At 45.5% G+C, this 27,215-nt stretch overlaps 1 protein-coding gene across 40 annotated transcripts in view; it reads left to right on the forward strand.

Annotated features, from left to right (window-relative positions):
- PLEKHA6 (pleckstrin homology domain containing A6) overlaps window positions 1-27,215 on the forward strand; it is a 199,170-nt gene that overhangs the window by 134,864 nt on the left and 37,091 nt on the right. For 10 of the 40 annotated variants that reach the window (XM_083745684.1, XM_083745701.1, XM_083745673.1 and 7 more), the window contains 8 exons: window positions 12-126; window positions 782-886; window positions 1,423-1,495; window positions 3,755-3,855; window positions 11,353-11,528; window positions 12,433-12,927; window positions 14,625-15,135; window positions 16,675-16,761. In XM_083745684.1, coding sequence (XP_083601810.1) covers window positions 12-126; window positions 782-886; window positions 1,423-1,495; window positions 3,755-3,855; window positions 11,353-11,528; window positions 12,433-12,927; window positions 14,625-15,135; window positions 16,675-16,761 — 1,663 coding nt within the window. The other 30 variants (XM_083745662.1, XM_083745663.1, XM_083745672.1 and 27 more) reach the window with 10 other exon arrangements.

The following is a 27,215-nucleotide window of genomic DNA, read 5'->3' on the forward strand; positions in this document are numbered from 1 at the left end:
CTCAATTGCAGATCTGCCTTGGACATGTCAAGCAAATCAGGCAGCAAACGGCCGGCAGCAGTCAACAGTGAATCATCCAATCATACCATGGTTTCAGACTTGCCTCAGGAACGACCAAATGGCAGGGTATGCTTTGTTCTCTCATGGAGACCTTGGTTCTCTCCCCCCACCCTTTGTGGCAATGTTCTGCTTGAGCAACATGCCCGAGTTATTTGGGCCTTAATTTTCTTCATCTGTAAAATGGGGACAGCATTACTGACCTTGCATTATGAAAGATAAAATGGCAAGCACAGCAGATTATAAGTGACAAGAAGCCTAAAAAACAATGGCTGCCTTTATGATCATCCATGGAGCTCTTGTGAGAAATGGAATTTCTCAGCATAAACAACAAATATTACCCAGTCTGGGGTGGAAACATCACTGTGGGTTGGTTTAAATCATGGATGAGGAATCTGATATCCTCCAGATATTGTTGGATTCCAAATCCTATCAGTTTCAGCCAGCCTGGCCTGTGGTCAGGGATATGTAGTCCAACAATTTTTGGAGGCTGGAATACAGGTTTCCCATGGTTTGAATGCTTCATCTTTCTTATATGATGGGCCTTTTCTATGTGTTAGGAAATCAGTGTTCCACCCAGCATTCCTCAGCCTAACATACGCTATGTTATCCTGTGCTATTCCTCCTGGAATTGGTTGTGGTTTTGTGAGTGATTTCCGCAGAGGAATCTGTGCACTCCATCAGTAGCCTTCCTTCCTAAACCTTTCTCTTTCATTTCCCAAAGGCCTCACGCTCCTCTCGGAAAGGGATTGCTTTTGGGAAGCGCTCCAATTCCATGAAGAGGAATCCCAACGCTGCAGTGACTAAGAGTGGCTGGCTCTTCAAGCAGGTACATTGCAGAGGTTATTGGGTACCCAACCATCATCTATCCATTCATGTAACTCTAAGATGGAGAACCAGTGGTCCTCCAGAAGTTGGGGGACCACAACTCCCACCATCCCTGAACATTGGCTATTCTAGCTGGGGCTGATGGGAGTTGGAGTCCATCAAATATCCAGCACCACAACTTCCTCTGTTCCTAATGTAGCCCAAACTTTTCCTCAGCCAAGGACACAATGGAAAACAACTATTTGGTATCCACTCCACTTGGAATCTTATCCAAACAACCACATGCACTTGTAACTGAGAATACTGGGCATTGCTATCCTGTCATCCACCTTGTCAGGATCTCAACTTGATTTCAGAGGTCTTCTGGGTTGTTTATCTGGAAATCCCCTAAGAATTCCAGTGACACCTTGCTTCTGCTGAGCTCAGCACCAGCTGTTCCATCTCTTCATGGGAAGCTTTTCAAACTTCTACAACTCTTTATTGCATACAGTGCTGTAAATGCTGTGGCCTTGATTTGCTTTCAATATCTCTTTACAGGCGAGTTCTGGGGTGAAGCAATGGAATAAGCGCTGGTTTGTGCTGGTGGATCGCTGCCTTTTCTACTACAAAGGTATGTAGAAGAACCAAGGTCTGGTGTGTAGGCACTTTGAGTAACTCACAAGTGCTGAAAACAGTGTGAAAGCAAAGCCATAAATTATACCTTTATTTAGTCAGGAGCTTGCGTTCATCTCCATGCTTTGGCTGATCTTTTCCTGTTGGAGTCCAGTGACCTGTATCAGCAATGTGTTCATCTGATGAAGATGGCATACAGCCTCTGGAGAAATGCTGGCATTTAAACTGGCATGAGTAGACACAAAAGCAGCTTTCAACAAGTCTCACAGTGATGTCATGGGTAATAACCAGTGGGTGTCTGTGATACTGGCAAAGTCACCTTCCACATGAAAAAAGATTCATTCTTTCAGGGCCAAAAAGTGTAGTTTACCAGGAAGTGGGACTCATTATTTGAGTGCACCTAAAACACTGCAGTGACAGTGGCACAACCCCCCTGGGTGAGTCATAGCTTTGGGGAGGATTCTTTCTCCCTCCCACCCACATCTCTGCCCATTCTGCCTTTTCTTCTCTGATTGTTCTGCAGACTGCCAGCATTCTGCCTCTTCTCTGGTTGCCCGATTTGCTCAGAAAATTTCAGCGCAAAATGAATCTTAGCAAACAGAGAGAGATAATGTTGTGGGGTATCTGAGGGCTGACTGCCCCTTCTCAGTGTTTTATTTTACTGTTGGAAGAGAAGGACAAATGGGTGGGAATCTCTGGTAGACGCTTAAAGCTAACTCATACAGCAACTCTGACTTGATTTGAGAATGCACTGAGAAATCCCGTCCCTGGTTGTATAGCCTTCCATATATCTGGCATCAGCATGGCATTTTGCAGCTTTAGGAGAAGATTACACATGAGGCAGAAAATGTTTGTTAGTAAACATGCCTCTCTTTCCTCCTCTCTGCATTATGGTAACTTCTAATGCAAGCTGTGTGATGATAAACTGTGGAAGGGAATGTACGTTTCATTATGTCTTCGAAGGCCAGACAGCTATTGCCATATTTCTCTGGAGCAGATGGCCTGGATCATTGGTTCTTTCTTACACAGAGGATATGTGCTGACATTAACATTCACACACACCCCCTTTTGTCAATCATGCTTTCCTCTGAAAAAGGGCTGGCACTGGTCCTTCAGGCCAGAGTTTAGTGAACTGGACTTGTAATGGTACAAAAAAGGCTAAAGAGGCTTGTGAGGTGCCTATGAGACGAGGGCCTCCAGTCCATGAGGTGTGTGGTTTATTTCAGTCCTTGGATGACTGAAAAATGCCTAATGAGAATTCAGAATTTCAGTGCATTTTCATCTTCAAATATTGGTATGTGTATGTATGTATATACATACATACATACACATACCAATATTTGAAGATGAAAATGCACTGAAATTCTGAATTTCAGTATGTATGTGTGCGTATTCAGGGATGGGGGATTTGTTGCCCTACTTGTTGGACTCCAACTCCCATCATCTCCAGCCAGCAAAACCCAATGGCCAGAGATGATGGGAATTGTAGTCCAACATATTCTGGAGGGCTGCATGCTTCCCATCTGTCACAAACCCGCAACATACATGGGGGTTATGTTCCAGTGATCATACCTAAACCAAAATCACATATAGTCAGAACACACTGGGTTCAATGGTGGGTGGGATTGTCAAAGTCATTTTCCCCAGAACTCTGTCCCCTTTCTCATTTTGTTTTGTTTTGTTTGGTCATGCGCACAAAGCTGAATGTGCACAAGTTAAATGTGCATAAGTTGTGGGCTTACTGTACATTCATATATACATACATATATAGGGGGTGTGTATGTATGTATATATGTGTGTAGATTTTATATTTATATATAAAAATAAAATCTGCCTTACAACCTTTGGTTCTCGGAAACCTGTTGCCTGAACTCCTCTCTGGCAGTGAATCTAGAAGGTGGGGATGAATTATTAACTAGACAGTATTGTGAGCTGTAAACGTAACTGATATGTGTGTGAGGGTGCTTGCCAGCCTGAGACAGAGACAGTAGCAGGCACAGATGTGACAGGGAGAGGAGCCATTTTCCCCAGGTACGTAGATGTGTAGGCCCACTTGGGGCAATTGTTGTTCTTGACGCTCCAGCTCTTATTTTGCCAGTAAGGTGAATCCTTGGCTTCTTCTTTCCCACTGATGGTTGTGAAGGAGCCCATTTGTGTGAGACCTTCCACAGCGACAGCATTTCTAGCTTGTTGGCTGAGAGAAGGGGATGCCTCCGTATGTGTCTAATTCTTTGATCTCCCACCTTCCTTCATGCAGACGAGAAGGAGGAAAGCATCTTGGGCAGCATCCCACTTCTCAGTTTTCGGGTTGCAGCTGTTCAGCCGTCAGATAACATCAGCAGGAAATACACCTTTAAGGTCAGTAAATGGTTGAGGTTCTCACAGAGGGGGCAGGATGTTCTTGAATGCGCAGCTAGAAGTGTGGTTGGAAGCTGGAAGCTGCTCTGCTCTAGCTGTGTGTTGGTATCAGAAGTGGTCCTTAGGCCCCTCTTAGGCTGTGGTGCTTGTGACCCTGTGAATTTGGTCCTTAAAGGTGGGCAGGTGACTGGCGACTGAATGAAGAGGTATGAGCAAGTTACACAGACCATATACTTGTCAAATATTACGTGTAAATAACTGGATGAGTGTACAGCTCAACTGTTGAATGCACAGATACACAGATTGTACACTTGTTGAATGTAACACATGAACACCTCTTTTGTAAGACTTTATTCCCTTATTTTCCAAGAGCGTGGTATCCTAGCATTCCTTTCACCACTTGGTTATTTTAATTTTGACAACTTTCCTTTGTTGTGAAGTCTCTAAGGGACTGGGACATGAGCCTAGAAGTATCCACTTCAAATCTCACTGCAGCTCAACAGGTTTGAATTTAGGCAAGCCATTCTTCTGTTACCCTCAGTCTGACACCTATGCAATATGAGAATGATAACACGGACCTACTACCTTTCAGGGCCATTGTAACCGCTGCTGACATGTGTGAAATGTATTGAATAGTTATTGCTGATGATGATGCTCACGATACTGATGATGGGGGACATGAGGCTGGGGAGGTTATTAACCTTAAACGCAATGCAGCCCTCCTGAGGTTGCTGGACTACAGCTCACAGCAACCCTGACCAGGAGCCATGCTGGTTGGGGCTGATGGGTATCAGAGTCCAGTAACACCTGAAAGGCCACAGGTTTCCTGTCTGTCCCTAAGTATTGCAACAGGAAGTAATGAGCAGCACATTCAGGGATACCATCACCAACTTCCCATTTTCCTTTGGAAGATGTTCTTTCATAGAAGTCTTCTGTGATGCTGGAAGATTGATCTGCAGTGGTCTTTAGACACAAGACTGAGCTGTTGTTGGAGTTTCTGGTTTTTTGTTTTTTAAAAAACGCAGTTCCGTGTGGTCCCCACCAAGCTGCCTAGGAGAGATATTCACGCCCTCTGACTAATAGCACTGAGGAGTTGTTGCAGAGGGAGGACTGGCCAAAAGGGAAGAGCACAGCAGCTAAAGTACATTATTTCCGGATGCTTGACTGTGGTCCCTCAAGCTTGCTTGCAGGGACTTTGAGGCTGTTTCTGAGCCTCGGCATCTGAGAGGGAAGCACGTCTTGTTGACAGACATATTTACTGGGAAGGCTGTGCGTAGAAGCTGGAAAAATGCTGAAGAGCTGCAGGAGCCCTTCTGTTCTCATTTATCAAACCCACAATGGTAGTTGAGCTCAACTCAAAGGCTGTGGGTAGGAGTCTCACGTTGGGCATCTGGGAGGAGGAACCCTTTGCCTAATTTTGAAATGTTGAAAACTATTTTGCTCCTCTTCCATACATTTTCCCCCAAACAAGATTTTAATATTTATTTGCTTGTTTATTTCTAAAATGGTTGATTGTGCACAGGGCATTGTTGGGTGGTGGAGGAGAGGTGCTTTGCCAGTGGACATTATTTTCTTCCCTTTTAATACACAAGTACTCATGCTGTACACTCTTGGGAAACCTTGACCTTGGAAAATTCTTTAGATTGTTAAATAACTTAGTTTCACCCACCCCCACAAAAAACATTGCACGGGACAAGGAATGGTGTTTGCTAATGTGCCTTATTCATATATTTATCCATTACATATGTATATTTCTCTTTCTCCCAATGAGTTTGGGGTGGCATTCTTGATGGCCTCAGAGATTATGGCTTTCCCCCCCCATATGAGGATGATGACTGGACCCAGATCTCCCTGACCCAAGTGCTGCAGTCTAACCTAGCCTTTCCCAACCTGGTGCTCTCCAGATGCTTTGAACTGCAACTCCCATCCCTCCCAGTTAGCACAGACGTTGTAGTCTGAAATATGTGGAGGGCATCAGGTTGTGGATGGCTGCTCTAACCAATACGCCACAGGGGCTCAGTTTCATGCCTATTATCCAGCGAGTGGCTGAATTTTTCCAGTATGCAGGAGTGGCACATCCAATTTTGCTCATATCACAGCCTAAAGCTACTTGGTCTGCCTCTGCTCCTCAGAGTTGCCACAGGTCTGAATTCCTGCATGATTCAACTAACAGGGGAGGTATAGCAGGTGCTGATTATTTGAAATGCATGTGCCTCTTCAGCCAGCCCCACTTTGGAAGGAAAGCCTGAGCATTTGCCCCTTAGTCACAGAAACCTTCCTTCTGTCCTGATGGTGAGTGATGCCTCCTCGCACTAGAGCAACAGCAACAGCTCTCTGCCCTGCTACACTAGATCTGGGGGGAGCAGGTGGGGAGACCAGAGGTGATGTAAACATGCCATCCGTGCAAGGGACATTGCAGGAAAGAGGAGAAGTCATCCCCAACCTCTGGCATCACATCCTAAGTGATGTGGCACTGTTCCAGGAGTACCTGCACAACTCCGCGTTGCTGAAAGGGTGTCACACATTGGTTATTGTGAGTTAGTTTTGAGGGATGAGCAAAGAAGAGCTGGGAAGCTTTGCCTCTCTTGCCTGGACCACCAAGTTGCTTTTTGCTGTAGCAGCCCAAGGCTGAGTCAATATATTTATATGCCAACTTTTTTTCATGTGCACACTCACACATCCAGTTTCCCTTTTGAATGAGGGATACAGATCCTAAGTCTCTAAACAATGTGATCTAATACACAACATCATGTTTCCTGTTTTTTTAAAAAAGCATAAATAAATCAGGGACATTGAAAATTAATGAGGGAGAGTTTAGAAACACTAGCTTCAAATTGGGGTGCTTGAGAGGTCTTCCTACCTATGCAAAACAAATCTTAGTAGACCCAATAAGATTCATGATGTGAACACAAACCAACCAATCCATATGTTACAATCCTAAATCATTTTGTTTATAGGCATCCCTTTAGAGGGCTCTTCCATTATACTGCATGCAAGCTACTTACTGCTTGTTGAAATAGCATCATAAAGCTCTAGTTCATATGTCCCATGGGGTGTGCTATGCTATCTATGCCCTCTTAATGAGAATAAATGGGACTGAAATGGGACAGGGATGTTTTAAGAACCAGAAACTATTGATATGTGGGGTTGTTTTTTACTAACATTCCTGCCTGCCCCATAGAGGGGGAAGAGAAAAGAAGAATGTTTAGCTAGAGATGCTGTGGCTCCATTAGAAACAGATGAGCTTTGAAGTATGCTTGTCTGGGCATCTTGCCTGCCTCTGGCTCAGATGTGCGCACAGGGACCCTCTTTTCTCTCTATAGTGTCACCTTGAGAAGAAGCCTGAGCTTGCCCTCTGGAAAGCTTTATTGGCACCAGTGGTGTTGGATGGGCTGTCAGATCCCAGATTACTAACAAAGCAAGGATCCGTTTTAGGGCACAAGCATCTTCATTTGGGTCCTACCGCACCGAGGTTTGATAAAAAGGTGTTGTCCGACCACTCCAGTGAAGTAGGGATTTGGGTCACGCTTACATGCTCCCCTCAGCCTGGAGATACTTCTAAGAACTCAATGTGCACCCATGCTGCAGAGGACTGGTGATACCATTATTAATTATCTGTTGAGCACTTTAGGGTAGGGAACCTTATAGTTGGGTCATAGGCATCCTTATGGCATATCATGGGGCTGATTACCAAGTAAGTATGGCTTTCAGTCTTAGATGCTGATTCTTGTAGCTTCCCCCAGATCCAGACATGTGTTGGTTAGTAAGGTAGCAGAGAATAGTCTCTGGTTGCTTCTGTGTTTTGTTCCTTTGTTTATTATTAAGGGGGATTAGATAACCAACCCACAATAAAGTTTCTCGTAGGATGGATAGACTTAGATTGTTCCGAATAGATAGACCTAAATAGTATTGTTCATTTCCTTCATCCCACATTCATGCTGCAATATTGTTTATGGCATGCCCTGCTGCTGCAACCCTTGCATATCTGCATTTCCCCTTGCCTAGCAGGATACTGACTCAGGCCTGTTCCATGGGCTGAGATGGAGAGGAATCGGCTCCCCCAATTTTCTCTTAGAGTATTTTAAGCTCAAACAGGGCCAATGTGATCCTTCAGCCTTAGACTCATAAGGCATCTGGCATGTGCCCAGTTACATAGGACGCTGTAGTATACTGAGTCAGACCATTTGCCCATCTATCTCGGTATTGTCTACATTGTCCGGCAGCATCTCTCCCAGAGTTTCTGACAGGGAACATTCCCAGCCCTACCACAGATGCTGGGGATTGAACCCGGGACCTTCTGCATGCAAAGCAGATGCTCTGCTGCTAAGCTACAGCCCTTCCAGTTCTGCTTCAGCTTCCCTTCCACGGCAGTCAACTCTGCTCCTGCTACGCTTCGCCTGCTTGAGACTTCTCCCCATTGGATTGCTTGTTGGGTGTGGCTGACCTGTTCTCTGTCTTCCCTCTTTTTCCGCGTGAGGATGCCCCCGGACAGGAGATCTCTTCTGATAACCCGTCTGCAGTGCCATCACCCAGGCACCAAATAGGTAGTATTTTCCTTCCTTTTCCAAACGCATGCATGCCAGAAAGGAAAGACGAAGCTTGGATGAGTGCAAATTGTCCCGCATGCTTTATTCACCTCCAATCATTTCCCAGATAAAACTGCAGTGAGGAAATCCTGGATTTCTTCATTAGGCTCATCAAACACCTAGAAATTCCTAAACAATGGAGACTGGTGAAAGTACAGAGGTATGTAACCTAATGACATTGCACAATCTCGGAATATGTCTGCCTTGTGTTATATGTCTTCATAATAGCCAAGCTTTCAAACCTAATCCTTGGCTCTTGGTGTAGAGTATATGTACTGAAGATATTGATCTGGCTCAGCAAAATGTCAGTCAAGAAGGCAGATTTGCAAGAACCCTCAGATCTCACTAGGTTGATGAGTGGCCACTGATCATTAACCAAAGTTGATGGGCAAAATTAAATAAATGAATAAATTGTGCTGTACGTTTCTTCTGAAATACATTCAACTGAAATAAAATAATAATAAAAATCACTAACAGGGGAGTTTTCTTACATAACGAAAACCAAACAAATGTGAAAGCACAAAACCAGAAAACTATACTGTAATACAAAATAAGGTGTTCATGATAAAAGGAAAAGGAAAAGATCTGGAAAGATTTCAGTGTCAATTGAATGGATATGTTGCAAATGATAGAAGCGTCAACAATAAGCTGGTCCAATTTGGGTTAAGAGTTTGGATTGGAAATATTTTTTATCTGGGCCTGGAGCCATATTAAGGTCCAGCCTAGGATGGTATTCTTTGAAGATGTTGGGTGCCAATATTTCGATGATGTACAAGACATGTCTTTGTTTTTTGCAAGTCTTCAGCTCCTATATACACCTCAGAGACTAAGAATCAAAGCAGCATGATATATAAAAACCATTTCCTAGGCTTTGCTGCACTCTAGCAAGATGGGGAAATGGCCTCTGCTAATAAAGAGGGATCAACCCTAAGCGGCTCTCAGTGATTTCTGTGGAGCAAAGATCGACTGGATATAACATTGAACTGGAGAAGATGTTTGATGACATAACAGAGAAGTGGGGGATCTTGTCCTTCACATCAGACACTCGGGTAATCCATGGTGTGGGGGGTCAGATCTATTACTCACCCCAATGGTGTCTTTGACTTCACTCTTGGAAGCCCTGAAATTAGAGGCATTATTGAAAGCACAATATCATGGCGATCACGCAAAGGGGTGCAGCATGTTTCCATGTACAAGTGGCACATATATCCTTGGAATGGATAATTCCTGCCTCTTGAAGGGCTTCTTCCTATAGTCAAATAAATATGGCCAGTCTGCAGTTGAACTATTGGCCTTTCTAGTCCAGCATCCTAATTTCACAGTGGCCAACCCGTTGCCTGTTGGAAATCTGCAAGGAGGACATGAGCGCTGCCCTCCTGAGATTACCAGCAACTGGTATTCAGAAGCGCTATTGCCTCCAGAGCCACCTCCTCCATGTCTAATCCTCTTTTCAAGCCGTCCAAGTTGGTGGATGTCAAGGCCTCCTGTGAGATAAGCATTTGGAAAGGAATACAAAAGTATTTTCTTTTCCTATGTTTCATCAGGAAGGCAGATTTAAATACCAAGGTGGTTGGATCAGTAGATCCATAGGAAATCTCACTCTTGTTTTGACTCAACATAGGGAGCTATAGTTGACCCTGACTCCACCTATTGTTCAATCAGTCTCCAGCCCCAGTGACTTTTTATAGGGCAGGGGATACAGTGTCCCCCCATTTTTCCAATGGGTGAGGCAGCCAAATCATCAAAATGTAAAGGGATACACACCTCCCCTTGTTTCTGGCCACAGTTAAAACCATTGTCATTAGTTAACAAGTACTCCAGATAATATTAGGCAACATAGCTTTTATTCAGTGATGATGCATTTATTTTAATTTATTTGTAAAACTTCTATCCCACATGTCACCATCAAGTAATCTCAGGGTGGGCTTACAACAATAAATACATTAAAACCATCAGAAAATATTAAAGCACCTATATTACAACAATTCAAAGTTGCAACAGCAATCCTAACCACCACTTAGAAAAAGGCAGTTCTACTTTACTACCTCTCCAGAAACCTAATGGAAAAAGAACATTTTCAATTCCTTGCATGCATGCACAGGTGTACACTGATCTGGGGTGATGGGTTCTATGTTGAGGTTGATTTTTGCATGCTATTCCTCTGCTGCATGTGGACCCATGCATGTAAACAAGTGTATTGGTGTTGGGAACGGGGTTGGTAGGCAGGTGGGAGGGGCCTTTTCCAGCAATGGGAGGGGAGGGGTTTGCATGTTGCTGGGTGGGTTTAATGAAGGTGTCTCTGGATAGGAATTTTGACCTTTGGTGTCACTCCTGTGATTAAGCTGCTCAGAAACTGGGATTTATCAATATATTAAAAGGCAAATTTTCCAGCATCCTGTTCTCACAGTGACCAATCAGATGTCTGGGGGGGGAACCCCTCCCCACCAGGATTCAAACACAAAAGCACTCTCCCCCCTGTGGTTTCCAGCAACTGGTATTCAGAAACATAGCTGCCTCCAAGGAATAGCCATTGATAGCCCTCTCCTCCATGAATTTGCCTAATCCCCTTTTAAATCCACCCACCACCACCAAGGACAAATGCATATAAAGCTAAACTATAGCCATTATGGCCTAAAAACATGCTTTTTCACTTCAATTTTCCCCAGCTGAAAACTAGAAAATAAAAGTTGGTTGAAACTATAGTAGCCAATCCAGTATATGCTGGAAATTATGCCAAATGAAAGAGGGCACAATTTCTCCTATAATCCTTGGTGACCTCAAGCTAATGCTGCAGAGATTAATTGGTGACTTCTCTTCTCTTCTCTTCTCTTCTCTTCTCTTCTCTTCTCTTCTCTTCTCTTCTCTTCTCTTCTCTCCCCCTCCCCTTTCTCCATTTCTACCTGCTCCACAGGTGACTGTGTGCTGGATGGAAGAGACACCAGGGAATAACAAGAAGTCCCTCTCTCCCCAGGCTGAGCACGCAGGCATCCGGACTTACTTCTTCAGTGCAGAGAACAACGAGGAGCAGGAATCCTGGATCCAAGCCATGGGTGAAGCTGCCCGGGTGCAAATCCCACCTGCTCAGAGGTCAGTTGTTGGAGGGGGGGAAATCTATGTAGCATGTGGTCCAAAACTATATGGGTAACCAAATAGCGCTCTCTAGATGTTGTTGGACTATACTGGTCAACGTCCTGAGATCTCAGTTGGCATTAGCTATGTCTTTGGAAAACCAGTAAAGTAAAAGCACCCAAAAAATTATGGTTCCCCCCCCCCCCTTAAAGGATCAAAGTAGTCATCATGACAAAACTCAGAACTAGGCTAGATTTCCTTACAGTCCACTGTATAATCTCCCATTTTTATGTTATCTTTTTATTATCCCCACCTAAACCAGGAGGGCGCGCTACTAACTTTTGATCAAAATAATGCAAGGAAAGCAGATCCTGTCATCTGTTGCAATAAATTACGCTTTACTTTTTTATTACTTTGAAATTTTATTTTATGGGTTAGTATTGTTTTCCTTTTGAATTGGGGAGGCACCATAATCTTTTAGTGCTTGGGACAACTGGGGTAAGCCCGGGGTGTTCTATTGCGTTCAAGTCACATAGTTTCTCTGCCTCTCCATTAAGATGTTTCCTCTGGTCCTTTAAATTTGTGAGACCAAGTCATCGTTATAAGTAAGGTTCACAGATCCTGCAGAAAAGTATGGAAACTCTCTAAAATAGGTAACATTTAAAAGGCATTGAGGCTCTTTGAATGGGATGGCAGGAAACATAGCTTTGGAAATCTTTAAGCAACTTGAAAAAGAAAGCTTATTGGGAGAGTGCAATGTCTAGTGCTCCCCCCGGGGGCCATATCAGAGCTGCAAAGTTAGCAGCAATGTGCTTTCAGGAGGCGAACTAGAATCATTCATAGGCTAGTGCACATTTTTTATGTTGTTCAGAATGAGAGCCATGACCTTTTGTGGCCATTTCTACTTTCCCATGCTTATCAGGCACGAGAAGACTGATTCTGAGAACATCCCTCCCAGCAGGAACCACCAGCACTACCACCACCGCAGTGTCCCTACCAGAGAGGCTGCCAAAACTGAGCCAGAAGCCAAGACCAGAGGCGAAGGAGACGGGCGTGGCTCTGAGAAGATTGACAGGAAAACCGAGCGAACTGAGAGCAAGAAGGAGCCTCTGGTGAAAGCCAACGGCATTGGCAGCCAAGAAATGCCCTCTGAACCTGGAAGCCCTTATCCTGACGCTTCCCGTCTCCCTGCTGGAGTGGAGAGGCCCACTCAGCCAAATGGCTGGCAGTACTCATCTCCTAGCCGGCCAGGCAGCATGGCCTTCCCACAGCACGATGGTGAGAGTGCTATGCCTCGTCGGAGTTTTGCTCCGCGCACCAATCCTGAGAAGATTGCCCAGAGGAAGAGCTCCATGACACAGCTGCAGCAGTGGGTGAACTTGCGCCGTGGGGCTCCACCTCCTGAGGATCTCCATAGGTGAGGTGATTCAAGCTAGGCATGGATATAGCTTTTCTGCGAATGAAATAAGGGAGGAATCCCACTAAACACAAGGCATCACATCTGCATTATGCACTTCTAGGAGTCTTAAGAGCTATGGCTTCCCACCCTCCCCCAAGGGTCCTGGAACTGTAGCTTGTTAAGGACTACATTTCCCAGGATACTTTAGGGGAACCCATGACTCTGAGGGCTCATCACACTTATACCTTTTGCCCCTTGTTTTCTAGGTGCAGGTCTGCGCTTTAAAGCTCCATGTCCAAACACTTCTGCCCCCTTTTTTTGCCACATCGCTTTCCCTATGAAATCCCATTCTTTAACACTGAATCAGAACAAATGGCAATTTCAGTTTTCCTCAGACTACCATTTGCTCTGATTCGGCAGTAAAGCACGGGCTTTTGTGGTGAAAGAGGTGGTTTTAAATGTATGGTGTGGATATAATCTGAGAGAAGGTAAGAAAGTGATGTGTACACTTCAGGTTTAAATCAATATAGTTATTGTGATTCTCCCCTCTTCTCCCAACCAGAGAGTCCTAGGAGGACTGTAAGTGCTGAGGACATTTCGTTTTTAACTGTCCCAAACCATGTGGCAATTCCACATGAGAGTTGTAATATTTGTGAAACGGATTGGCCCACTTGTGTGGAGGAGGCTGTTCATCACAGCACTACGAATCTGCTGTGCTAGCATGGGTGGCTCGCATGATACAAAGGTACAGAGCCCTCTTGTATAAAACTGCTTCCATTGGGAAGTGTTTCTTATGACCTCTACATGGAGCCTGCAACATTGGAATCTCCCCTGACGAAGAACCAGAGCTTTAACCCAGCAGGCATCATGGCTTTCATCAGAATTGAACCCTTTAATCCTCAGTATGCTTTTGATTTCTTTTTTGAAAAGAAAACTTAATACTATGTTACTCAAGCAGGCAGCTCATTTGCAAAGAAAATATGTGCAGCCTTAATCATTAATAAGGATAATAATTCATGACACACCAGCAAACAGCATTAATAGTGAGAAGATATTGTGCCATCTCTGCTGTTTAATCTGCAGTATAGTTGGGGGGTAAGAGGGAACCACTAGGACGTAAGTATGAAAAATAAGATCTGCACTAGATTTATATCCTCTGCTCTAATAACTGCTATAATAAGAAATCAGTCGAATCAAAAATTAAAAAAGGAGTGGAAATGTTTTGATGAATATATGACAAAATATTGCTCAAAAAAAGATACGCTAATATGCCTAGGTTAAAATGTGAAGTACTGGATGGAAGAAAAAATAGTAAGGAAAGATAATAATAATAATATATATGATTTGAGAAGATTGTAGAATGCAAAGATTATTCTAAATTGTATAATGTGGAGGAAATTGAGTGGGGGTGGAGGGAAGTGGGAGGAAGGAGAAAAGAATAATATGATGGGTTCAGGAAATAGAAATATAAAGGGATGGGGGGATGGGGAGGAAATGGTGTTGGCTTTGGCACATCTGTATTGTAATGCAATATGTGAAAACCAATAGAAAAAAGAGAGAGAAAAGAAAAATAAGATCTGCACTAGATTTATATCCTCTGTGGATTTTGGTACAGAGATAGACAGATGGGTAAGGTAGGGCAGATGATGCTAAAATTGCTTTGCAAACTCAGGGTTTGCATTCGTCGTCCTCATTCTTTCCTTCTGGCCGTCTAGCCCCACCAGGTTCTACCCGATGTCCCGAAGAGTCCCTGACTACTATCCCCCCTACTCACCTCAGTACTCTGAAGATTACCAATACTACCCTCCTGGGGTGCGTCCCGACAGCATCTGCTCTATGCCTGCCTTTGAGCGTGTGAGCCCTCAGTGGACTGTCGATGACAAGCGCCACTCCTTCCGCAACAGCGGCTCCTACCAGCTGCGGGACTGGAAAGAGCAGCCAGGCTATGGCAGGCAGGACGTTCCCATCTGGATGTCAGGTCCGACCCGGCCGCCTGTGTACTATGACGAAATGGATGCCGCCTCAGGCTCCTTGCGCAGGATGTCCCTCCAGCCTCGCTCCCGGTCAGTCCCCCGCTCGCCGAGCCAAGGCTCCTACACCCGAGCCAGAGTATACTCCCCTGTCAGGTCGCCGAGCGCCCGCTTTGAAAGAGTGCCTCCCCGGAGTGAGGAGATTTATGCGGAGCCGACGACATACATGATGAGGCGATCGGTCAGTTCACCAAAGGTAACCCTCCCTCGCGATCTCCGCTCCTACCCTTGGGGCTTCCTGCCACTCTTTGGGGGAGTACTGAAGCTGTGCACTGAGGGAACATAAGCACAGTCTTAGTGACCTTGTTACATGTGTTTGTATATGCTGTGTACTGAGACTGAGGAGTATTAGGAAGGGTGAGGGGAAATTACCATGGCAGGAGTGGGAAGGCACACTAGCTTTGATGAAGGTGAGGAGAGGCAGTCATGGACAACATCGTTTTTTTCTGTTGAGGGCTGCATTTCCTCAGTTGATTACTTGTTTTGGCTCATGTGCCAGTGCTGGGCAGAGCCAGAACTGATGATGGCTGGAGCCAGAGACAAAACTATTCTGGATTAACTGATCTAGAATGGAGACCACCCTGCTTCCTCATGGTTTAGAATTCCCTGTTCAATGCATATCTAGTTAGAAACAAGCCCCACTGAGTGTGACGGGGTTACTTTCAAATAAATAAACAGAGAACTTTTTTTTAGTACCAAAGACCAATGCAGCCACTGCTCTCGAAAGGAAGTAAGAGTAAGTCTGACCGATATATTATTCAACAGTTTAGGGAGGAGAAAAGTCTTTTCCCCAAGACCTACAACCAGGGGAGAAGTTTTTAAAACATACACATATAAAAGAAAATACGACATCTTCCAATTCTGTGTTCTGAAACAACAGAGTGAAACACAAATGCCTGAAAAAAGGGGAAAATGGATAAAAAGCATGGATGGTAAAATGGGGCAGCTTCAGGAGTCAACAGAGGGGCACATAATATGAAGTCACAGGTTGCATGTTTTCCTAAGGCCACAGGTTGCTTACCTGTGAGCTAGAATAAAACCTTTATTCTTAATCTCTGACATGTCAGGGCTTCTTCTATCCACTCAGCAGTCCGTAAATGCTCAGTCACAGTCTGTTTTTATTTCACTTGTCCCAGAAATAAAAAATAAGGGTCTGGGCCAGACTCAGTTGAAACATGAGGTAGATGGGATTCAGAACTCCCAATTGAATTGAGGTACTGGAGTCGCATGTTCAGGCTAAACAGAACTGGCACGTTAACCGTGCCAGGAGCACACAGTCAGCACAACATGTTGAAAAGGTTGCTGGTGAAACTTTAGAACATTGTTCACTGTGCAGACCAATATTAGTGAGTATCAGGCAGAACTGCGGGTGAGAGCAGCCCAGGAACTGAGTGGCATTGGAGGTTCCAAGGGTAGGAGCCTGGGGAAAAACCTGCCCCTTCTTTTCCTCTTCTCCTAACAGAACTGTACTCCCAGCTTGTAGAACCAGCTCCTCTTTTCCAAGAGCATCTTAGTTGTTCTTATGTCTACGCCACAACTCCTTGGCCCTCCTACCATTGACCTGTCCCTCACCCTGACCAAATAACCCTGGGCAATTCCTTTGCCTTGCCTGTTGTCTCCATTGTGAGCTGTGCCAACTGTTCCGTATTGTGGGGAAAGGTAGCGTGGACTATGGTCACCCTACAGTGATATGAGCCTTCTTCATGCATGTGTGTGGTTTCTTCTCTTTCCTCAGTATGATTATCTGGGTGACAGGAGGCCTGTCCCTGCAGGAATGTTCCCCTTCAACTATCCAGCATCCCCTACGGTCCACGACAAAATGGTATGTCCCATTGGCATCCCAGCATTCCACTAGGGATGCTGGGTTTCCTTCCCAAGGTTGGGATCTAATTCAGAGGTGGGGTGAAGGATGTTATTATGCAATGGGCAATTTCTTCCTGGACATGAAACCACTGTCCTGTAACAGTCATATTCTCTAGTGTTTCAGTCTACAGGGATATGTTAGCTGTGTGAGACCAGTCTGGATATGTAATGCACCGTGACTATGCAAACTGACAGATAATTCTGTTGAAGACAGGGCTGCCCTTTTTTGGCGGAGCAAGGAGGGAAATAGGCATGTGATTTATAGAGATAGTGAAACAGCTCCTGTTCACACATTCAGCCCCCAGTTTTTACATTTGGTGCTTCGTTAGCATCCTGCAAGAGGAGTAGCATGTAATGTAAAATGGGTCCACCCACAGTTGCCCAGAAGCATCATCCATGTGATTCTCCTTTTTCCACAATTAATAAATAAAAAGGTGCAATCAGGAGTTAAAGCAGAGGCTTCATTTCACATCACAAGCTACATCTGCATGGCAGAAGGGAAGCCTCCATCCTGGCTTGCCCACCAGGCCACTGTGGAATATAAACTGAGGCACAGTGCTCATTGCTGCTGCAAGCTTAACTCAAACATTTCCCTTTAGTGATCAGGAGCTGCTGTTCAGAGTTTTGACCTGGCATGTGATTTGAACTCGATACCATATTGCTCCCCTAAATCAGGGGTGGGGAACCTGTGGCCTTCCCAATGTTGTGAGACTCACATGAACCTCGGCCATTGTAGCCAATGGTCCAGGGTTGATGGGAGCTTGAGTCCACAGGTTCCCAATCCCTGTCCTTAAATGAGCAGCACCTTGCCCATTGCTACAGTGGCAACCCTAATGCAGAAAAGGGCTTGTTGGAAGAGCACATTTTTCCTCTGGGATTCCTTCCCTATTCCAAGGATGTATTGCTTTGGCAGCCCATAAAGAAGAAATGAAGAGAGCAAAAGCCGGGGCAGCAATACTGGCAAGCACTGCCAGAGCTTGCAATTCTCCAGTGTAGTTTCTGGGACAGTGCAAAATTGGGTGAGCTTGAAAAGGACATGCAGAAAGCCCTGTTCCCTGTTGCTGGCTGTCGTTTCTTTCAATGCTGTATTTTCCTCACTCCTTCTTGCTTCTCTCTTTTGTTTGGTTATTTCACTGCGGGGGCGGATCCATGTGGTGGGGGCAGAAACCACTGTGAGTGGGACTCTGCCAAGTGAAACTGCCAACTTCCATTTGCTCCATGCCAAGGTTCTTGACCCTGCCTGACACCTTTCACCTATGAGAGCAACCAGTAATTCCTGGACTGGATTAAGGTGCCCTGCGGAACAGATTCTAGTTGCACGGACTGTTGCACGCAGCTTCTCCCCTCACTCCCCCTGCCTTCTCACCAGCTATGCACACAAAGCGGATGCATGTGGCTGAACCAGGAGTGCATTGAGATGATCCTGGTATCACCGAGCACATCATGGACAGTCTCTCTCATAGCAGGTGCTCTGTCCCCATCTCCAGCTGCTTTGGGGGGGGGGAATATCTGGTGGCAGGACTAGATGTGGAATGCGGGTGCAGGATAGCTCCTTTGAATGAGCAGTGCTAGCAGTCTGGACTCTTTGGCGATCGCTCGTTGCTGAGCAAGATTGTCTACCATGAACACAGTCTTAGTAGTGTGTCCGTAGGTGACTGCGAAGGCCAATTCTGGACCCACATGTCCTTCCACAGTGGGGACATAGGTTTCTGGGCGGGAGTTGATCACGTTGAGGATTTGCCAAATGTGCCTTCCTCTTAGCTCATTTCTTCCCTTCGTCCTGAGTCCGTGCTTCTTCAAAGTCCCCGATGCCTTTGGTAAAGGCTGTTCTCCAATTGGAGCGCTCCAGCAATCTGGACACATATCTGTTAATTACAGACACAGAGCTCAGGCTGCCCAGGCCTGATAGTAAAGCTTCTGTGTATTTAGAAAGAGACAAATTGTTTCCAAAACAGATCAAAATAATTTTTGTCTATATCTGAGAAGTAGTTTACCTGGGTCAAAAGCACACTGTTGGTGTCATGCTTGCAGAGAATAATGCACAGGAGCACCATTTTTGTAAGGGTCCCTTGGTATGGTGCTCCTAACTTTCTTGCCATGTGAAGAAGCTGTAGCTATGCTTGCTGTCTCGGGTGATAGCTCAGTCATAGAGCATCTGCTTTGCATGCAGAATGTCCTAGATTCAATCCCTGACATCTCCAGGTTGATCTGTGAGGGACCATGTCTGAAATCCTGGAGAGACATTTCCAGTTAGCATAGATGGACTACTGGTCTGGCTTGGTATATGGCAGCTTCCTGTATGCCTGTAGCTAGAATAGGTAGACCATCCCCAGCTTTTCCAATGGACATCCACGTAGAGGCTGGGTAGAGATTGAGTAAAAGCCAATTTGCATGACCCAAAGTGATGCCCCAGGAATGTAGACTGAGTAAATCTGTGCAGAGTTTGACGTGTGCAGAATCCGCTGTTTGTTTCAGCACGCTGCCAGCTTTCAGCTTAGCCAGTTTTTGCTGCACAGTTGTGAAGCCGTTGAAAGGGTTGCTGAGCTTTTGGAAGAGGCCATATGTGTGGAGCCAATAGCACAATCCCTTCTTCCCCTGCAGAACTCTGAATGGATGTGCTGAGCCCACATTCTCAACATGCCATTTTTGGCATAAAGACTGTAGAGCAGTCACTGTGGACGAGAGAATTTCCACCTAATCCTAGGCTTTCAAAGCCAGGTGCCTTGCTGGGAAAAATGTGGGAGTGCTAACTGCGGGGACAAACCTATTGGAAGCAAACTTTGCCTCTGCAGCAGGAGTGAATTAACAATTCTTATAGGCCTATGCCACCAATAAAACAGATTATAATAATGGCTTAATGGGTATTACAGGTGCTACATTGCAATGAAAAGTGAGCCCTGTTTGGAGCAAATGTGTGTGGGCTTCAAGTCAGAGGGGGCTTGTGCACCAGCTCCGTTTCAGACCTTCCCATGTTGGCAGGAGGACTATAGCTCCATGACAGAGCATCTGCTTTGCATGTAGAAGGTCTCGGGTTCAGTCCCCAGTATTTTCAGGTAGGACTGTCTGAAACCCTGCAGAGCTGCTGCCAGTCAGTGCAGATAGAACAGAGGGCTTATCCACACTTTCCCCTTGAAACCCTGCTCCTTAAAACTGAATCAGAGCAAACACCAATTCGGGTTTTCTACGGATTGACGTTTTCTCTGACTGAGCTTTTTGAAGAGCAGGTTTTTGCAGGGGAAGTTCTGGAGCAGGAACGAAAAGGCACTGGGACACAGAGCTTTAAATCGTGGACCGTGCCTGGAAAGAGCGGAGGAAAGGTGTGTATAAGCCCTGTGCTAGATGGACCTGCAGCCTGACTCAGCAGAAGGCAGCTTCCTCATCTGGAAGGTCTGAAGAGGAACTCTGAGTGCGTTCAGTTGAACATGCTGAGGATCCTCCTTCACGCTGCATGTGGGAAGGTCTGCAGTGAAGCCGGCACATGTGGGACTGTTGGAGTGAGGCTTGTGTGTGTGCATGCCCCACCCCACCTTTAGCCCACAAGCGTTCAACCCAGATACCCTCAAAGGGCTACATTCCTTACTGTTGGGGGAGAGAATTAATATATTTTACCAGCTTGGTGGCCTACTCCAGTGGCCTGGAGGAAGGTAGCATGGCCCTCTTGTTAATCCACACCTGTCCAGCAGAAAGCGACACATGGGATGGGGACAGAGCACTGACTATATGAGAAACTGCCAGGATCTCCCATTGACAGTCCCTCTAAGGCAGCCTTCCCCAACGGGCTGCCCTTGCACATGTGGATTACAACTCCCCGTTGTTGCAGTCTGAAACATCTGGAGGGCACCTGACTGGGGAAAGCTCCTCTAGGGAATATGTCCTGGGCTAAAAGGACCGCTGAGCAGCCATCACTCACCCCACCCACCTACCTGGAAAAAAATGCTTGTGAGGCTGACTGTTCCCTTTCCTGTCTGGGGAGCTCTATGCCTCTCTTGAGCTAAGTCGCACCTAACTGCTTTTGCTTCTTCTTTGTTTTTGTTTGTTTTTGTGTTTCCATTTTGCCGCATGCCTAATGGCTCCTGATAGGATGAACTTTTAGACCTTCAGTTGCAAAGAAACCTAGAGTATTTGGATCAGCAGGTAGGCCAAGCTGGCTGTCTCCCTCTCACTGCTCCCACCACATTTTTGCCTCTTGTCCTGCAACCCCCGCTGCCCCCTCCCCAGCCGTGCTGTCAGGTCAGTGTTGCCTTTCCCTCTCCCCTTTACCCTTCCTCCTCCCCAACATCTGTCCCTCTCCTTCTCTTGGCATTGCGGCAGCACTAGTGGGTCGATGTGGTTTGTTCCTTTCATCTTTCTTGTGGACAGTGACACACTTGTTTTTGTGTGTGTGTGTGTGTGTGTGTGTGTGTGTGTGTGTGTGTGTAGGGATGAATTGGGGAGGGACAGCTGCTTTGCTTGCTTGGACATATATGGATTCTGCTGCGCTGCAATTGCAGCCGTTATTATTGCCGTATTTGGTGACTGTTGTTGAATTTCTGTGCAATGTTCCACACTAGTCTGCAGGATGTAAGCAGGATTTAGGGCAGGAATAAACTCTGTTGATAAGAGTGTAATCATAACCCTAGAACTCTGGGTGGCAACCTGTGTGTGGGTTTGGTTTTTTTTAATGTGAACTGTATTTGAATTTAGTTTGCACTCTGCCCACTGATTCATTCCATCCCAAGCAGGGTTATTTTAAATACAACACTCAGCGCTGTCACATCAGCACCCAATGCTCTCATGCAGTTGCTGGCAAGACCCACTGGCACCAATGCCTCCTTTGTTCCCTCTCATGCTGGCCATCTTGCCTTCATGTTCCCCCAGCTGCTGGCTTATCTGGTGACAGTGGCTTGATCTGGGAAGTTGCCTGTGTGTGTGTGTAAATTTCCTACAGTGACATGGAGTGCCTCATGTAGCGTATGGCCCTAGGGCTTCATGGGAAAGAAATGCAGCAGGTGGCTTTCATTCAAATATGGATCTTGTATCCAAAGAGCTAATGCATTTCATGTTGGTGGCAGAAGACTAAATATTTCTTAGTATTGGATAAATACTGAAGGAGTAACCTTAGAAAAATGGTATTGAAAATTATGCTTTGTGGCAGAATATTAAACTCACCCTTTGAAAGTAATGAGAAGCTGAGACAATACAGAATATTTTTCTTTACTATCAGGTATGATTTTAAAAAATGTGGATATGGGAAGATGAGTATCAATACAAAGAAATTGATAATGACAGAAACTTTGAAAAATGCCTGCATTACTGTTGAGCAGTAGATATTTCTCTTTGTATTTGGTTCATTGGTCATTGTTAAGTGTGCATTGTCAAGGTGTGCCACTGGATGACTGTGAAGCCACTCTGAGAACTGTAGATCCACGGGGGAAATTGGAGTCTCCTATGGGGGAAGCCATGACTGTTTAATGTGACTGATGTGGCTTTAAGTGTGTAGTGCATATCGGGCCTTAGACTTTGCCTAAGCCATCTAAGTCAGACCATTACAACATATTGTGGCAGTAAACCCCATAGTTTAACTATGAGCTGTGTGAAGAAGTACTCCTGGATCTTCTAGCGTTCTGCTTCATTGACTGACCCCAGGTTCAAGAATGATGAGAAGGGCAGCAAAAAAAGCCTTCTCTCTATCCACACTATTATGTTTTATTCTCCTTTGTCATGTTCCCTCTTGCTCAATTCCCCCCCCCCCCAAACTAAAAAATCCTCCAATTATGTGCTCTGCAGATGTTTTGGCTGGGGCTGAATGGGAGTTGTAGTCCAAACCAGCTGTTGAGAAGCAGGTTGGGGAAAGCTGGTATGTGACATTGCGTACAAACTCAGCTATCTGACTCATTTAACCTTATCCAACTTTTGGATAGTCAAAATTGGGTAACGGTTTGGGAAAGAACAGACCTGGGTGTTTTTTTAAAAAATAAAAATAAAATCATTCAGGTCAGGTACTTCATGTTTAAAAAACAGGGACAAAACAGATGGTTAATCTGAGGTATTGAATAACTAAGCATCAGATATCCAACATATATGTATTTTGTGTATGAGAATGTTTAAGTATGTAAAAAGGTAAAGGTAAAGGTACCCCTGCCCGTACGGGCCAGTCTTGACAGACTCTGGGGTTGTGCGCCCATCTCACTCAAGAGGCCAGGGGCCAGTGCTGTCCGGAGACACTTCCGGGTCACGTGGCCAGCGTGACATCGCTGCTCTGGCGAGCCAGAGCTGCACACGGAAACGCCGTCTACCTTCCCGCTGGTAAGCGGTCCCTATTTATCTACTTGCACCCGGAGGTGCTTTCGAACTGCTAGGTTGGCAGGCGCTGGGACCGAGCAGCGGGAGCGCACTCCACCGCAGGGATTCGAACCGCCGACCTTTCGATCGGCAAGTCCTAGGCGCTGAGGCTTTAACCCACAGCGCCACCTGCGTCCCCGTTTAAGTATGTAAAGGTGTGCTAATCAGAAAGAATGGTTTAGTGTGCATATGAAATGCGTGGGGCGGGGGCAGAAATCAATAATATAAAACCAGTTTTTACAGTAATGGTTTTGTTAAAAAACAACAAACCCATGAATATAAAGCAGCTCAGTATACTGTGATAATTCAAATACCAAGCAACTAACCCAAACAGCCTTCCCCACAAGCTTTGCCTTGAGCTGAAACAATCTTTCATGCACATTTTGTCATGTTAAGGGACACTTGCTGACCTACCCTTAGAGAAACAAGGAAAGAAACCCCTTTGGGAGAACATCAGCAGACAAGATTAAGCTGGATGTATGTATATATATATATAAAATGAAATCTCATTGTAAGTGCTGATGGATGTCTGATGCTGGCCTGAAAAAGTCTGCATTTCAATAAGCAAGCCTGCTCCAGAGACAATCTCATTACATCTTTGGAGTCAGTAAATCCCCCATCAGTAGAGTAATCATGAAGATGTGCTTGTGTCTGTGTTGGACTGAAGCCACTGAGGAGGAGGCGGCACTTAAAAGTGCTCTGGGTTGGGCAGCCATTGTTGATAGTAGACTTTTCTCCCTATAAAAAAGGATTCTTAAAGGCTTTCCATTTCTTTCTGTTCCCCTTCTGACCCACAGAGGAAGACTGATTTAAAGTAGCGCAATGAAATGCAACCTTCAGAGCCCTATTTGTTTGTTATGCCCTGGTGCCTTCTGTTTGAAAGTGCATTTTGTGTGTGCGTGTGTTTATGTAGAGAGAGATATAGCACCATCAGCTTCACTTGACTAATGGAGAAGTATGTTAGCCAAATATCATCTGGCTCTTGGGATTTTTGTTTAAGCAACTGTTTTATTATTATTACTCCATTCCATAAAACCTTATGGACTTGGAAGGAATTGCAAGATCTCTCTCTCTCTCTCTCTCTCTCTCTCTCTCTCTCTCTCACACACACACACACACACACAGTAGTTTCAGGCACACGTTGCTTCTCCCCCCCCCCCTTCTTCCAGAATCAATCTGTGTAACCTAGGCTACAGTGTGCTCTGAGCATGAAGGGGATGCACAGTGGAAGGAACTCTTCAAATCAAACAGCTCCAGATGATTCAAGCAAACAAAGGCACGAAAACCAAATAAACCCTGGGTCATTAGCTAGTGTGGAGTAGCCCTGGAGGGAGGGATTTATTATCAAGCCCAGATATGACAACCAGTGAGATTTTGTGCATGGACAGAATCTCAGGCAAAGGCCGGTCCATTGCATCAGCTGCGTCCTCCTTAGCTTGAGCATCACCAATTAGCTGGCTCTGCCTGCTGGTGTCTCTGGCTGCACCTACTGTTGGTCTCCTTGTCTTGGTCCCTACTAGTCCTAATGGGCACCAGCCTCTATTGGATAAAACCCATCTCTCCACTTCAAGTGTATCCTAATGAGGAAAGTATAAATCCTCCTCTGCCAGTCCTAAAATCCTGAAAAAGGGAGCAAAGCAGATTCCCACCAGGAGCTAGAGGGGCTTATAGAGACTGGCTCAACTAGCCCTGCATTTCTGGGGAAGAGAGAAGAGGAGGAGCCTCTGGTCATCAAAGAAAGTGCTCCTGTTTAATAAGCAGAAGTAGCTGTTTGCTGAGTAAGCCCCCCACCCCCCCGGGCTGGTGGTCTTTTTGTAGGTGCATCCTGCAAAGTGTTCTCAACACAATAATAGTGCATTAAAAGGTAAAGGGACCCCTGACCATTAGGTCCAGTCGTGACCGACTCTGGGGTTGCAGTGCTCATCTCGCTTTGTTGGCCAAGGGAGCCGGCATGCAGCTTCCGGGTCATGTGGCCAGCATGACTAAGCCGCTTCTGGCGAACCAGAACGGAAATGCCATTTACCTTCCCGCTGGAGCAGTACCTATTTATCTACTTGCACTTTAACATGCTTTTCGAACTGGCAGGAGCAGGGACCGAGCAAAAGGAGCTCACCCCACCATGGGAATTTGAACTGCCGACCTTCTGATTGGCAAGTTCTAGGCTCTGTGGTTTAACCCACAGCGCCACCCGCGTCCCTAGTGCATTAGCAATGAATTTATTCTGCTTTCATTTCTTCTTTGACGCTGCCCTGTGCTACTACTTTATTGCTATCTGGAAGAGCTATAGGGCAACAAAAGCAGGAGAAAAATAAACCAGGGTGTTTGTGGTATAACAAGTTGCAGGATTTTGGCGGGAAATTACAGCATATGCACTGATCAGAAATGATGCTGGTGGACACAACACTTCTGCAGGCACAAACAGTGTTGAAAGTGGGACAGCCCTGGTATCATTATGATTTTGCTTATTCATTACATTTGCACCCGCCTTTCCTCCAAGAAACTCAAGGTGGTGTATATAGTACTCCTTCTCCTTGTTTTATCCTCACAACAACCCTGCAAGTTAGATGAGGCTGAGAATGAGTAACTGGCCCAAGGTCTCCCAGTGAGCTTCATGGCCAGGTGGGGATTTGAACCCTGTTCTCCCAGGTCCTGGTCCAACACCTTAACCACCACGCCACACTGGCTCTCATTTGTGCTCTTAGGAGCACAAATCATCATGAATGTGCAGTATGTATGTCTGGCGGGACCTGAAGTGAGGTACTAAGCCTCACTGGGATTTCAAAGCAGGCAGAGGGAGGCCCAAACATATCTTCACTCAAAGTCTGCCTTTTGTATCAACAAGGTAAATCTTGTAAGTACAGCTCCACCCCATCCATCATCCTATTGTTAAAGGCTGAAACTGATACAACGTGGGAGATCCATGATCAGATTTCCTGATCTATATATAAAATATCTCCCTTTAAATCATTTGTGGGTGGCTGTTTGGTAGGAGCAGTAGTACTGAGGGAGGGGGGGTTTAAACTTTTGATCTAAATCCCCCCGCCAAGCTGTTATTATTACATCCCAAAATACAGCTTTGAATGGGTGTGTGGTTAGGGAAATTGCATGGGGGTTGGGAAGAAACATTATTTCCCCAGCACTGCTACTCCCCTGTGATGTGAAGGGGCTAAGCAGAGGGTGTTATATATGATACACCCATGTGATATGCCTCTTTGGGAACTGTAGGGTGATGTTTTGCCCCAATCATTTCTTTTTAAAGTTTCATTGGCAAGCCCATTTGCATGGGAAAGGAGCAACTCCAGAAAAGTACATGGAGGATTTCCTCCAGATGCAAATGGTAGTTAGATGAGTGTTTGTGAGAGTGTATCAAAACCATGTTTTGTTTGGAACTATGAGGGAAGAAGGAGGAGGACTTGATTCTTCCTCCTTGCACCCCTGTAGTGGTACTCAGGCTTTGTTTCTTCATGATCCATGAAGTGCACATTAAATGCAGCCATGCAACTAGCATCACATCTTGTTTAGCCCAGTAATCACTCTGAACATTGATGTGCTTTTCAGTCCCGTGGACTTCCTTTGGGTGTGTCTTTTCCTTGTGACATCTGTTCTGAGGCACCGGTCTAGGTCTTTTCAGATTTATATGTTAGCGGTCACACGTGTTCAAGGCTGAGCTGCAGTGGCTGTGCCTCCGCTAGCATCTTGACGTTTTTCCTTCCTTGTCTGCCGCAGATGAGCGAGAGCGAGACTTTGATCAGTATGGTGAACAGAATGGTGGAGAGCTCTTCCCCTAGGGCTCAACTGTACATGCAAGTAAGACATCACAGCAGCTCTGCCATCAACCATGCCATTCCAGCTGCTTTTGCATGGCAGAACCATTCCCTAGTGTCACCCTTCTGCACCTCACATCTGCATCCATTTGTGAGATACCCATTCAACATCTCATTCTACAAATGACATTTATACATGGAGCCCAGTACAGCACCTGTGGCCCTGCCTGGCAGTGATCCTAATTCCCTGAAGCATTTTAAGTCACTCAAAATCCACATCTTAACCCACGGGTTGGAGGCAGATGGGACCCTCAACATTTGTGGATCT

This window comes from Podarcis gaigeae, assembly GCF_964106915.1.
Source record: "Podarcis gaigeae genome assembly, chromosome: 6".
NCBI classification, from domain to species: Eukaryota; Metazoa; Chordata; class Lepidosauria; order Squamata; family Lacertidae; genus Podarcis; species Podarcis gaigeae.